At 42.2% G+C, this 14,315-nt stretch overlaps 1 protein-coding gene across 5 annotated transcripts in view; it reads right to left on the bottom strand.

The window, feature by feature from the left end:
* Positions 1–1,036: 1,036 nt before the first annotated feature.
* Positions 1,037–14,315, bottom strand: part of LOC139262941 (thymosin beta-11-like) — a 43,386-nt gene continuing 30,107 nt past the window's right edge. For 2 of the 5 annotated variants that reach the window (XM_070878279.1, XM_070878281.1), the window contains exons 2-4: positions 3,861–4,035; positions 2,660–2,767; positions 1,037–2,358 (exon numbers count right to left, since the gene is read on the bottom strand). In XM_070878279.1, coding sequence (XP_070734380.1) covers positions 2,321–2,358; positions 2,660–2,767; positions 3,861–3,951 — 237 coding nt within the window. In that variant the 5' untranslated portion in view covers positions 3,952–4,035 and the 3' untranslated portion in view covers positions 1,037–2,320. The remainder of the gene's footprint in view (positions 2,359–2,659; positions 2,768–3,860; positions 4,036–14,315) is intronic. The other 3 variants (XM_070878283.1, XM_070878284.1, XM_070878282.1) reach the window with 2 other exon arrangements.

Here is a 14,315-nt window from a genome sequence, read left to right as displayed (position 1 = left end):
ACTATGCATAGCATTTAAGCACTGTTTCAGATATTTGGAAACATTTTACTTTCAACGGAATTAGTGTACAAACATAGCAGTGGATTTGAAAATCAAATGTTTTTTTTAATGAGTGTCAAAGCTGTTATCTTCATTTAGCTTTCATTTATTCTAAAATCATTGTGTAGTTGAAACCCTTCAGTATCATCAGTCTAGAAACTGCAGCAGACAGGTTTCTTATTTTTGAAAACCTTGCATGGTTTGAATATGGAAAGTCATGATGAAAATACGTCCTTAAAACATAATTTGACCTTATATGGTAGAAACTCCACTATATATCACCTGTTGTTAAAACATAACCATTACCATTTCACTAATTAAAAATATCAAACTAAAAAACACAATAAAATATGAAACAAAATAGTTTCTTCGTTTCAGTAAGTGACATGTCTATTATTTTTGTATGATTGCATTAGTGGTGAAAAAGGAACACAAATTAAATCATGAATTTGAAGGATATATTATGGAAAATTAACAAAAGAATTTAATGGAATCTTAAATTCTTAAGTGAGTGTAATAAAATTAAGCAATCTGAATGGGGTGTTATGCATTTTATGAATTATTATCGAGCTTGTCCCTTTCTCCACACATTTTCCTTAATCCTTTCTCCTGAAAGTGATGATGCAAGTCAATGTAACGTTCACAGGTTGCAACAGTAACAGTCTTCCAACCAATATTTATGTATGAGCCTAGACATTTGTCTGTGAGGAGGATGGGTCATCCCAGTCAAGTCCAAACTTGCTTTTAGCTGATGTTCATATATGTATATTTCCAGCAGGGGATTTCTATCGCCTCTCTAGCCTGGAATATTGAGACCATTTGTAGCAGCTCTCCGCCACCCAGAACCATACAATGTGCATTTATTTACAGACCATCAAGAACCCAAGCATTGTTTGTCACATTTTTATTATATGAGAGGATAACTACATTAAACACCATAACAAATTGGAGCTGTAACATCGCAGCATGAAAACAGGACACAAACTTGTACCCATAATCTTCGCTATATAGTTTGATATTTTTCCTCTGGGAGGGAGGAAAAAAATCATTAGCCAAGAGTTGTCTTGCAGATGGCTGATAACAGATTGCCAATCCCCAGCTTGATGATAATGGGTAGCATCACAGAGTTGGGGACAAAAATGAATTATAACTAGAACAAATATAAAAATGTAGGCTTCTAATTAATGCAACTTCCATTTATTGTAATCTTTCAAACTTACAAAATGGTTAATTGAAAAAAATGTGTGATTCTACAGAAAGTATCACATTTAAAAAAAGGCGTCTTCTGAAATAATTCAATTTAAAATGTTCTTTTATGAATTGAAAGCAAAATCAACAGAACGTAAAACAGTCACACTTTCTGTTAAACTAGCCTTTTAAAGGCTGTTGGCAGGCCAGAACTATCATTTTGATTAGAACAATTCAGTGGTGACACATATGACAATACTTATTTAATTAAACCACAGCATCATTTATGTTTTGTATTGAACAAAAGAGACTCCCCAAAAACACACATATTTCTGAATTATGGGTGCACAGTGACAGTTTAAATCAGTGACAGATCCTTCAGGAGCCTAGAACTTTTCCATACATTTAAAGGAGGATCATTACTGATGATGGAGAACTACCATGCATCATTTTCATTATAGGTATTATGTGTGAATATGAAAATTAATTATTTGCAAATATGCTGTTAAACAGACAAAAATAACTTTTTCGCAGCCACTTCACTGTTGCCATACCTCATCAACATTTAGTACAAGGTGCTCAAAATATATGCAAGTAAGCACCTACGATGTTTATTTAAGTAGTGTTTCAAGGTTGGATGAACATATTTCAGATACATTATTTCAATTGGAATACTTGAATGAAAAGAAACCCAAATGGATTTTGCCAGTTTCCTGTAAAGATTTTTGGGGGTGAGGAAGGTCAATAAAAAAATCTAAACTATTCCACACATTCAGTTATTTCATTGGTTTTTATTTGTTTTATAACATGTTAAGCATTGAAGTGTCCATGGAAAGATGGATTTTAAATACACAAATAAAATAAAACTGACTTCACATATTTAGTTCACATTGTTTCCTATCACTGTATGGTCCAAACACCATTATACTGATAAGTTGGTCCCTTGGTGCAATACAGGGAGTAGTCCCCATCTTGGGAGTGGAGTGGATGCTACAACAGAGTCCCATCCGCGAGTCAGTTAGCAGTAAGGGTTTTGAAACGAAAACCAGTCAACTTAAAAAAAATTAAAAGTTGCATCTCCTCCATTTCACATTCATGAAGCTGATTCTTGTCTCTTTTCCTCTTCAATTGCTGAAACAAAAAGAAACCAACCATTTAGTGAAACCTATGCAATCTAATTTCAACAGCCTGAGCTAGGTTTTCTCTAACATTAACCTTCCGAGTAAAATCAAATTATACATATGCATTTGGACACAATCCATAATTTACCATTATACCGGACATGCAAATACTCTGCAGCACTAAACAAGAATTATGTACATTTTACACTATTTCATGGCAAACTAATAGCAATTTATAATGATCCTTCACAATAGTATCGTACAGGTGTGGTCAGCAGTCTGAAGGCTGTCTCGAGCTTTGGCATACTTACTCTCTTTTGTTGGCAAAGGGTTTTTCTCTTTGGTTTCTATCTTCTTCAGTTTTTTCTTATCAAATTGTATGATTTCGCAAAGATTTGGTTTGTCTGACATGGCGTCTGCTGCAAAATAAAATCCCAATTAATGACTTGTACAGTGCAATGCGGCACATAAAGTCACTTGAACACAAAGCACACATTGGAAATCCTTGATTAACATTTCTAATAATGGTCTTTTTGTGTGGAAACGAGCTTAACCATTAGTTTCACAAATAAAAGCCACCGTCATATCAATGCTAAACGATGCACAGCATGAAAATGTATCGAAAACTACAAGCGGTTAACAGCATTACAGGAAAACATACATTTTAACATTATGCTTGCTAACGTCCTACCATTTGGTTCTGCAGATTTTTTCCCTTCTAAATACTGTATTAAGATCACACTAATCCCACATTCCTCTGATTAACATTGTTATCAAAGGGAGCCGCCCTACTGAAGGACATTAATTCAGGCTCAGATTTTAGCGTTTACAAAATAAAATTAAGGAAATTGGATGGTTGAATTTCACATAACTCGGAATTTGAAATGAAACAGTTTAACAAAAGAAAGCCGTCCAATGCTCAGAATTTGAAATTAAACAGTTTTGTTCCAAGGACCTCAGATTTCCAAAATTTACAATCCCATTTAATTTCAATCCCTTCAATAATTCGCCCCGAAGATTTATACACGACTTTATCTAAATAAACTAATACCTTTATCCGTTTATTGATTACTAATTTTAATAAAGCATTTGGTTGCACAGCAAAACTGCTAACATTGCGAACATCAACGGCTCTTAAATCCAAATATATGCGAATTCAAGAAATGTTTGAACTTTATTATCCAAATGTTAATTACAGGAATGTTGTCAAAAGAGAGCGTGGGAGTATTGCTTACCGTTATCTTTGTCCCGCTCCACGAAAGATTCAGATACTATCCTCTATCTGCACTGCCTGGGCGTGGATTAAAAAGCGCAGAGCTCCGCGTGATTAGCATAAATATCTGACACTCCAAGGACCGCCTTTCCGGAAACCAACCGTGCAGCAAATGGCATTGCAGTGTTCCTGGAACTGGCGATCAGCATCAGCAGAAAACTGATGCAAATCGGAGCATTGGAGGAGCCATTTCTTAGGATTCGGGGCGCAAGTGAAATACTGTATTGACCGATTCTTACCGGAGTCCACAAGTGAATGGGGCATTGTCCTCTCCCAGCGATAGGAAGAAAGGTGCCTTTGCATTGTGATTGCTTCGACCGACCCCAACATGCTACAGATTCGCGGAATGATAATCAGCCATGAACAATACACTATAACGAACGAGTAGACTTAAGTAAATAGACTTCTTTATTCCTGGGGAAACAGTGGAACCGCATATTACTTTCGATGCAATGTCAAGCACGCACTATACAATATTTGTCCAAACATTTTCATTTGCATCGTCTTGTTAATACTATTGGGAATCCCACAGTAACAATTTCCAGAACACACTGTGAAAAATAACCAATGTCGCTTTCATTTCTAAAGTGCCATTTGAACGCTGTGCTGGTTGCTGTCAGAACAGTTGTCGTCACAATGGCCCAGACTTTCAATCGCCCGGCTCCGAGAGAAATGTAGCGACCAGCGAAACTAATGGAGGACTTAAAAAATGAAAGAAAAACGTGCCAAAAGCTTAGTTTCATAAAAAAAAAATCAAGTCCTTTAACGATAGATATACACATTTCTACTCAGCAGGAATGGCAGTGTATTTCTGGATGTTTTATTCAGTATAAATTAATAACTAAATATGGAATGGAGGGTATTTATTATTTAGCAAAATAACATTGATTGCAAAATGTCCACACTTAGCTTTTGAAACGACACAAAAAGACGTTTAAAGCTGAGCAGGGATTTTTAAAATAAAAGATAAATCAGGAACTGGGAACTTTGACAACACATTAGTACTTTGTCACACACGAATGCAAATGAATTTGTAACTGTCTTTCAAACTTTTACATCAACCAATAGATGTTAGGTATGGTTACTTTAAAGACAAAATCGTTTTAGCAACTCCCTACTTCAGCTTGAAATCAAAGTAAACTTGCTTCCACTTTTAGTCTTCACCTATCACAAAAAAGTGAGTTTTGCTTTTGTGCCACTGAAGCTTACATATTAGTTGGCACTGTCGGATACGAATTAATACTGGATGAATAATTTCCTTTTTCTGAGCTTCATCTGATTTCATTTGAATGAACAGAATTGTTCTAAAATAAATTTACTATGAAAACAATATTCACAATTTCCCATTCAATAACAGCAATGTGCATTTATATAGTGCCTTTAATAATGTTGGAAAATGTCTCAAGGTGCTTCATAGGAGCATTATCACAAAACGTATGATATACCCACATAAAGGGATAGTAGGACAAAAGACCAAAAGCTTGGTCAAAGAGGTAGGGTTTAAGGAGGTGGGAGAGGCGGGAAGGTTTGGGGAGGGAATTCCAGAGCTTGGGGCCTAGGCAGCTGAAGGTACAGCTGCCAACAGTGGGGCGATGGAAATCAGAGATGCACAAGAGGTCAGAATTAGAGGAGTGCAGAGATCTTGGAGGGTTGTAGGGCTGCAGGAGGTTACAGAAACAGGGGTGAGGCCATGGAGGGAGTTGAACACAAGGATAAGAATTTTAAAATCGAGGCATAACTGGACTGGGAGCCAATGCGAGCGTGGGCTGATAAGTGAATGGAACTTGGTGTGTGTTAGGATAAGGGCATCAGAGTTCTGGATGAACTGAAGTTTACATAGGGTGGAAGTTGGAAGGCTGGCCAGGAAAGCCATAGAATAGTTGAGTCTTGAGATAACAAAAGCATGATTGAGTGTTTTAACAGCAGATGGGCTGAGGCAAGGGTGTAAACAGGCGATATTACAGAGGTGGAAGTAGGCAGTCTTGGTGATGGAAGGGCTATGGGGTCAGAAGCTCAGCTCAGGGTCAAATAGGACCTGTGACTCTGCAGAGCCCATAATATGAAGTTAGGGTGACTGAAGCCCCTACCTTCATATGCCCACATACATGCCCTGTCTACGTGCATCCCATGCCCACATACCTTCACTTGAGTTAACAGTCATTCTTGAAGATAAATTGGAAGAAATGATTCAGTGTTTCTCAAACATCTTTGGCTGGGCCCCATCAAAAAAAACTCTCAGCTTCTCATCCCTCTAGTTAAGGATACTGGTAGTAGTAAATCTAAAATAAGGTCTCTCTCTCTCCTTCATATTTGTTCCTCTTTTCCTCTACTTCTGTTTCTCTCTCCTCCTTAACTTCCCTCAGTTTTGCCTGTCTCTCTCTCACCCACTTTCATCTCTTCTCTTACTTTTAACTTTCCGTTTTTCTCTTTTTCCTGCTTACTTTTTGTGTCTGCAACAGCTATCTGCAGCTGAAGTGCTATTCAGTCTCACTGCAGCTCTCTGCTTATGGTCAGTCTGTGCTCCACCACACTCAGGATGCTCAGGGATCTCTGCATTGCTCTCTTCCCTGAACCCAGGGATCTGCCTCTTACCCCAGTTTGGCCTCTTAGCCTTTATTATGCTCTCTCTGTCTCTTGATACCCACTTTTCTGCAGTAAGCTTAATGTTTCTTGTCAGCCTTTCTCCTGGAAAATGTTTGCCATTACATTTTCCTTCTCTCCACTCGGCCCTCGGTGCTGCTTCTTTTACTATTGTCTATGCTGACTTTACATTTTCTGATAGATGTGTACCAGCTAATTCTACCCCGCCCAGCTGATTCTCACACTTCTCTCCCCCATTTTCCATGGATGCTGATGTTTGCGCTTGCTGGCTTTTTCTGCACTAAAAGACATGCACAACTGCTGCTGCTTGGACCAGTGGTAAAATGTCAGAACAGTTTACTGGACTGTTCTGGCTCAGTTTAACCCTTGTTCCAAATGTCAGTTAGGACTTTCCCAACTCTCCCGTGTGATAGTTGTGTTGCTGCTACGCAGGTAGAGGGTACAGTACAGTACAACTGAACCTGTCTGAAATCTGCGGTCAGAGTTGGCTTTTAGAACAAAGTTCACCTCCAAAGTGAAAACTATAATGAATTCACTCCTGTGCACTTCCTATTCATTGAATGCACACATTGCCATGTGATTTGATGTATTAAACTGAGGCCTCTCCTGCTGCTGTGTAAACAAAGGCAAAAAGATGAAATTACTGTGTATAAAGATGATGCAAAGCTGACTGCTTATTGAAAATGAGGGATATTGCCACTACAACGTTGTACCATAAATGCATTGTATTGGAGTGATAGGATACCAGTTCATCCTCATAATTCCTCACTTGCTAGTTTCTAATTCCAGCCATGGTGCTACTAGAGGAGACAAAATAAGTTGAGGAAAGGTTTTTTGCCACAGAGAGGGAGGGAAAACTGTAAGCTGGTGACCTCAACCATTCTCATGTTGGGGTCTGTAATGTAGATCAGGGAAACTCAGGATGAAATATGAAAATAGAAATAACATACATTCAAAATATTTTTCTTTAAAGTCAGTGATATTATTGAATTATGTTTATATCTGCTTTCTTTTTAAAACATTTGGATCTGGAAACTTCATGGGGGATTCCTGATCTCCAGTTGTAACTTCAGAGGGTGATCAGTAGAATGCCCAGAAAAATGATGGGTAAGTACACAGAAATAAAAACAGGAAATGCTAGAAATACTTAGCAGGAGAGGCAGCATCTGTGGAGAGAGAAACAGAGTTAACATTTCAGGTTGATGACCTTTCATCAGAACTGGAAATAATTAGAGATGTAACAGGTTTTAAGCAAGTTCAGAGGCAGGGAAAGTGGGGAGGGGAGGAAAGAGCAAAAGGGAAGATCTGTGATAGGGCAGAAGGCAGAAGCGATTTAATGACAAAAGGGATGATGGTGAAAGGCAAATGGAGATAGTAATGGGACAAGTAAAGAAACAAAAGATGGGTCTAGAGGAGGAGTAAATGGTAATAGCAGAATCATTACCAGCAACTGCTGTTTGAAAAAAATGGAAGCAGTGGTTATGATCTGAAATTGTTGAACTCAATATTGAGCCAGCAAGGCTGCAAAGTGCCCAAATAAAAGATGAGGTGCTGTTCCTCAAGCTTTCGTTGAGCTTTATTAGAACAGTGTAGGAGGCCGATGATGGAGAGGTCAGAGTCACGCTTGCAGACTGAACGGAGATGTTCTGCAAAGCGATCACCTAATCTGCGTTTGATCTCCCCAATGTAGAGGAGACCACATTGTGAGTAGCGAAAACAGTATACTAAATTAAAAGAAGTGCAAGTATATCGTTGTTTCTCCTGGAAGGAATGTTTGGGGCCCTGGATGGTGGGAAGGGAGGAAGTAAAAGGGCAGGTGTTTCATCTCTTGCACTTGCATGGGAAGGTGTGGGAAGGGAAGGGAAGGGAGTGTTGGGGGTGATTGAAGAATGGACCAGGGTGATGCAGAGGAAACAGTCCCTTTGGGATACTGAAGGGGAGGGGAAGATATGTTTGGTGGTGGCATAAATCTGGAGGTGGCGGAAAATGATTCATTGAATGTGAAGGCTGGTGGGGTGGAAGGTGAGAATAAGGGGAATATTATCGTGCTTCTGGGAGGGAGGGGAAGGCGTGAAAGCAGAAGTGCGGAAAATGGTCGAGGGCCATGACAACCATGGTAGAAGGGAATCCTTAGTTGAGGAAAAAGGAAGACATATCAGAAGCACTAGTATGGAAGGAGACATTGTCAGAACAGATGCGATGGAGATGGAGAAACTGGGAGAATGGAATAGAGTCCTTACAGGAAGCGGGGTGGAGGAAGTGTAGTCCAGGTAGCTGTGGGAGTCAGTGGGCTTCGAGTAGATATTGGTCGACAGCCTATCCCCAGAAATGGAGACAGAGAAGTCAAGTAAGGGAAGAGTTGGAGATGAAGGTGAGAGAAGTGGAAATTGGAAGCAAAGTTGATGACATTTTCCAGTTCGGGGCGAGGGCAGGAAACGGCACCAGTACAGTCATCAATGTACAGGAAAAAGAGGTGAGGGAGGGGACCCGAGTAGGATTGGACCAAAGAATGTTCCACATATCCCACAGAAAGGCAGGCATAGCTAGGACCCTTATGGGTTCCCATAGCAATGCCTTTTGTTTGGAGAAAGTGAGTGGAGTCAAGGGAAACGTTGTTCAATGTAAGATGACTGTACTGGTGCCGTTTCCTGCCCTCGCCCGAACTGGAAAATGTCATCAACTTTGCTTCCAATTTCCACTTCTCTCACCTTCATCTCCAACTCTTCCCTTACTTGACTTCTCTGTCTCCATTTCTGGGCAGAGAAGGATGGTGACGAATGGGGCCTGGGTTCAAAAAGGAAGCCCTCAGGCTGTTCTGATGGGGAACGAAGGTGTACAGGGATTGGAAGTCCAATGAAAAGAAGAGAGCTAAGCCCAGGAAACTGGAAACTGTTAAAGTGGTGGAGGACGTTGAAAGAAACATGGATGTAGGTGGGAAGAGACTGGACGGATGGAGAAAATAGAATCAGGATAGGAAGAAATCAGTTCCATGGGCAAGAACAGGCTGAAACAATGGGTCTACCGGGGCAGTCCTGTTTCTGGATCTTAGCAAGGAGGCAAAAGCAGGCTGTGTGGGGTTGGGGGACTATGATGTTGGAGGCTGTGGAGGGAAAATCTCCAGAGGAGTTGAGGTCAGTGACAGTCAAGAAAACAATGGCTTGGTGTGATCATGGCCCAGGGGGAGGTTGGAGGAGGTGTCAGAGAATTGGCAATCTGCAATGTAGAGGTCAGTTCGCTAAAACAACAACTGCGCCATCCTTATCAGCAGGAGAATGGAGAGCTGCAAGTTCAAAGGGAGGTAGGTTAGAGTGAGTGAAAGGAGTAGAAAAATTGAGATGGCCGATGTCATGCCAGCATTTTTACTCCTGATGGTTAACCATTGAACTTTAATTAGAATTGTGCTTGTGTGGCCAGGTTGAAGATCTTGGATTATGGGTGCACAGATTCCTAATATATGCTCGAATCATCTGCCAGGAATGCAGAAACAGAAAATTTACCTTTAGATGGTTTAAGGCATAGAAACATAGAAAATAGGTGCAGGAGTAGGCCATTCGGCCCTTCGAGCCTGCACCACCATTCAATAAGATCATGGATGATCATTCCCTCAGTATCCCTTTCCTGCTTTGTCTCCATACCCCTTGATCCTCTTAGCCGTAAGGGCTATATCTAACTCCCTCTTGAATATATCCAATGAACTGGCATCAACAACTCTCTGCGGCAGGGAATTCCACAGGTTAACAACTCTCTGAGTGAAGAAGTTTCTACTCATCTCAGTCCTACATGGCCTACCCCTTATCCTAAGACTGTGTCCTCTGGTTCTGGACTTCGCCAAAATCGGGAACATTCTACCCGCATCTAACCTGCCCCGTCCCGTCAGAATCTTATATGTTTCTATGAAATCCCCTCTCATCCTTCTAAACTCCAGTGTATAAAGGCCCAGTTGATCCAGTCTCTCCTCAAATGTCAGTCCTGCCATCCCGGGAATCAGTCTGGTGAACCTTCGCTGCACTCCCTCAATAGCATGTCCTTTCTCAGATTAGGAGACCAAAACTGAATACAATATTCCAGGTGAGGCCTCACCAAGGCCCTGTACGACTGCAATACGACCTCCCTGCTCCTATACTCAAATCCCCTAGCTATGAAGGCCAACATACCATTTGCTTTCTTCACCGCCTGCTGTACCTGTATGCCAATTTTCAATGACTGATGAACCATGACACCCAGGTCTCGTTGCACCTCCCCTTTTCCTAATCTGCCGCCATTCAGATAATATTCTGTCTTCGCGTTTTTGCCCCCAAAGTGGATAAACTTACATTTATCCACATTACACTGCATCTGCCATGCATTTGCCCACTCACCTAACCTGTCCGAGTCACTCTGCAGCGTCCCCCTCACAGCTCACACCGCCACCCAATTTAGTATCTTCTGCAAACTTGGAGATATTACACTCAATTCCTTCATCCAAATCATTTTGATGTATATTGTCCCAACACTGAGCACTGTGGCACTCCACTAGTCACTGCCTGCCATTCTGAAAAGGACCCGTTATCCCGACTCTCTGCTTCCTGTCTGCCAACCAGTTCTCCATCCACGTCAGTACATTACCATGTGCTTTGATTTTGCACACCAATCTCTTGTGTGGGACCTTGTCAAAGGCCTTTTGAAAGTCTAAATACACCACATCCACTGGTTCTCCCTTGTCCACTCTACTAGTTACATCCTGAAAAAATTCCAGAAGATTTGTCAAGCATGATTTCCCTTTCATAAATCTCTGCTGACTTGGACCGATCCTGTCACTGCTTTCCAAATGCGCTGTTATTTCATCCTTAATAATTGATTCCAACATTTTCCCCACTACTGATGTCAGACTAACTGGTCTATAATTACCCGCTTTCTCTCTCCCTCCCTTTTTAAAAAGTGGTGTTACATTAGCTACCTTCCAGTCCATAGGAACTGATCCAGAGTCAATAGACTGTTGGAAAATGATCACCAATGCATCCACTATTTCTAGGGCCACTTCCTTAAGCACTCTGCGATACAGACTATCAGGCCCCGTGGTTTTATCGGCCTTCAATCCCATCAATTTCCCTAACGCAATTTCACGCCTAATGAAGATATCCTTCAGTTCCTCCTTCTCACTAGACCCTCACTCCCCAAGTACTTCCGGAAAGTTATTTGTGTCTTCCTTCGTGAAGACAGAACCAAAATATTTATTCAACTGGTCTGCCATTTCTTTGTTCCCCATTATAAATTCACCTGAATCCGACTGCAAGGGACCTACGTTTGTTTTCACTAATCTTTTTCTCTTCACATATCTATAGAAGCTTTTGCAGTCAGTTTTTATGTTCCCAGCAAGCTCCTTCTCGTACTCTATTTTCCCCCTCTTAATTAAACCCTTTGTCCTGCTCTGCTGAATTCTAAATTTCTCCCAGTCCTCAGGTTTGTTGCTTTTTCTGGCCAATTTATATGCCTCTTCCTTGGATTTAACATTATCCTTAATTTCCCTTGTTAGCCACAGTTGAGCCACCTTCCCCGTTTTATTTTTACTCCAGACAGGGATGCTCCATTGCTGAAGTTCATCCATGTGATCTTTAAATGTTTGCCATTGCCTATCCACCGTCAACCCTTTAATTATTATTTGCCAGTGTATTCTAGCCAATTCACGCCTCAAACCATCAAAGTTATCTTTCCTTAAGTTCAGGACCCTAGTTTCTGAATTAACTGTGTCACTCGCCATCTTAATAAAGAATTCTACCATGTTATGATCACTCTTCCCCAAGGGGCCTCGCACAACAAGATTGCTAATTAGTCCTTTATCATTACATATCACCCAGTCTAGGATGGCCAGCTCCCTAGTCGGTTCCTAGACATATTGGTCTAGAAAACCATCCTTAATACACTCCAGGAAATCCTCCTCCACCGCAATGCTACCAGTTTGATTAGCCCAATCAATATGTAGATTAAAGTCACCCATGATAACTGCTGTACCTTTATTGCATGCATCCCTAATTTCTTGTATGATGCTGTCCCTAACCTCACTACTACTGTTTGGTGGTCCGTACACAACTCCCACTAGCGTTTTCTGCCCTTTGGTATTCCGTAGCTCCACCCATACCGATTCCACATCATCCAAGCTAATGTCCTTTCTTACTATTGCATTAATTTCCTCTTTAACCAGCAATGCCACCCCGTCTCCTTTTCCTTTCTCTCTATCCTTTCTAAATGTTGAATACCCCTGGATGTTGAGTTCCCAGCCTTGATCACCCTGGACCCATGTCTCCGTGATGCCAATTACATCATACCCGTTATCTGCTATCTGCACAGTTAATTCGACCACCTTATTCCGAATACTCCTCGCATTGAGGCACAGATCCTTCAGGCTTGTCTTTCTAACACACTTTGCCCTTTTAGAATTTTGGTGTAATGTGGCCCTTTTTGCTTTTTGCCTTAGATTTCTCTGCCCTCCACTTTTACTTTTCTTCTTTCTATCTTTTGCTTCTGCCCCCATTCTACTTCGCTCTGTCTCCCTGCATAGGTTCCCATCCCCCTGCTATATTAGTTTAACTCCTCTCCAACAGCACTAGCAAACACTTCCCCGAGGACATTGGTTCCGGTCCTGCCCAGGTGCAGACCGTCCGGTTTGTACTGATCCCACCTCCCCCAGAACCAGTTCCAATGCCCCGGAATTTGAATCCCTCCCTTCTGCACCACTCCTCAAGCCACGTATTCATCTTAGCTATCCTGCAATTCCTACTCTGACTAGCAAGTGACACTGGTAGTAATCCTGAGATTACTACTTTTGAGGTCCTACTTTTTAATTCAGCTCCTAGCTTCCTAAATTCGCCTCGTAGGATCTCATCCCATTTTTTACCTATATGGTTGGTACCTATATGCACCACGACAACTGGCTGTTCACCCTCTCTTTTCAGAATGCACTGCACCCGCTCCGAGACATCCTTGATCCTTGCATCAGGGAGGCAACATACCACCCTGGAGTCTCGGTTGCGGCCGCAGAAACGCCTATCGATTCCCCTTGCAATTGAATCCCCTATCACTATAGCTCTCCCACTCTTTTTCCTGCCCTCCTGCACAGCAGAGCCACCCACGGTGCCATGAACTTGGCTGATGAACAGTACCTAAAGCGGTTTTATCCGTTTTGCAGCGGGATGACCGCAGGGAACCCCTGCACTACCTTCCTTGCACTGCTCTTCCTGTTGGTTATCCATTCCCTATCTGGCTGTGTACCCTTTTCCTGTGGTAAGACCAACTCACTAAATGTGCTATTCACGTCATTCTCAGCATCGTGGATGCTCCAGAGTTCATCCACCCGCAGCTCCAGGGCAGCAACGCGGATGCACTTCCTGCACACGTAGTCGTCAGGGACACTGGAAGCATCCCTGACTTCCCACATAGTACAGGAGGAGCATAACATGTGTCCTTAAATTGGCAACAACAATGCTAAAGGTTACTTACTGATATAGAAAGGAAAAAGAAAAGCTATTTACCAATCACCAGCCAATCACTTACTGTGACGTCACCTTTCGATTTCTTTCTACTTTTTTGCCTTTTCTCCCCGCTGCAGCTGCACCAGCTGGCTTTTTATAGGCTTCTCCTCTGAGCTCCGAGCCTCCGCCTCGATGCTGCCGCTCCCCGACTGACTGCTGGGCTTTCATAGGCTTCTCCTCCGACCTCCCGAGCCTCCTCTTCGACGCTGCCGCTCCCCGACTGACTGCTGGGCCTTTATAGGCCTCTCCTCCGACCTCCGAGCCTCCTCTTCGACGCTGCCGCTCCCCGACTGACTGCTGGGCCTTTATAGGCCTCTCCTCCGACCTCCCGAGCCTTCTCCTCAATGGTCCCTTTAAGGAAACCAGTTGATGAAATGTCATCAGATGACATCATCAGATCTGCTTCCTGTTAATTGGCCGGGAACCTCGTTGGGCGGGCTTAACAATCCCCACCTAGGGAGGATTGCTTCGAAAGGGCGGGATGGAGTCGGGAGCAGGTTTCCCACATGCCACCGATGCCAGCCTTCCCGCTCTCACCACAGGCAACAATGTAAAGACAGGTGCAAAAGGGGCTGTCCTAGGCTGACA

The sequence above is a fragment of the Pristiophorus japonicus genome, chromosome 4, assembly GCF_044704955.1.
Source record: "Pristiophorus japonicus isolate sPriJap1 chromosome 4, sPriJap1.hap1, whole genome shotgun sequence".
In the NCBI taxonomy this organism is placed as follows: domain Eukaryota; kingdom Metazoa; phylum Chordata; class Chondrichthyes; family Pristiophoridae; genus Pristiophorus; species Pristiophorus japonicus.
This window is presented reverse-complemented; position numbering and strand designations above follow the sequence as displayed.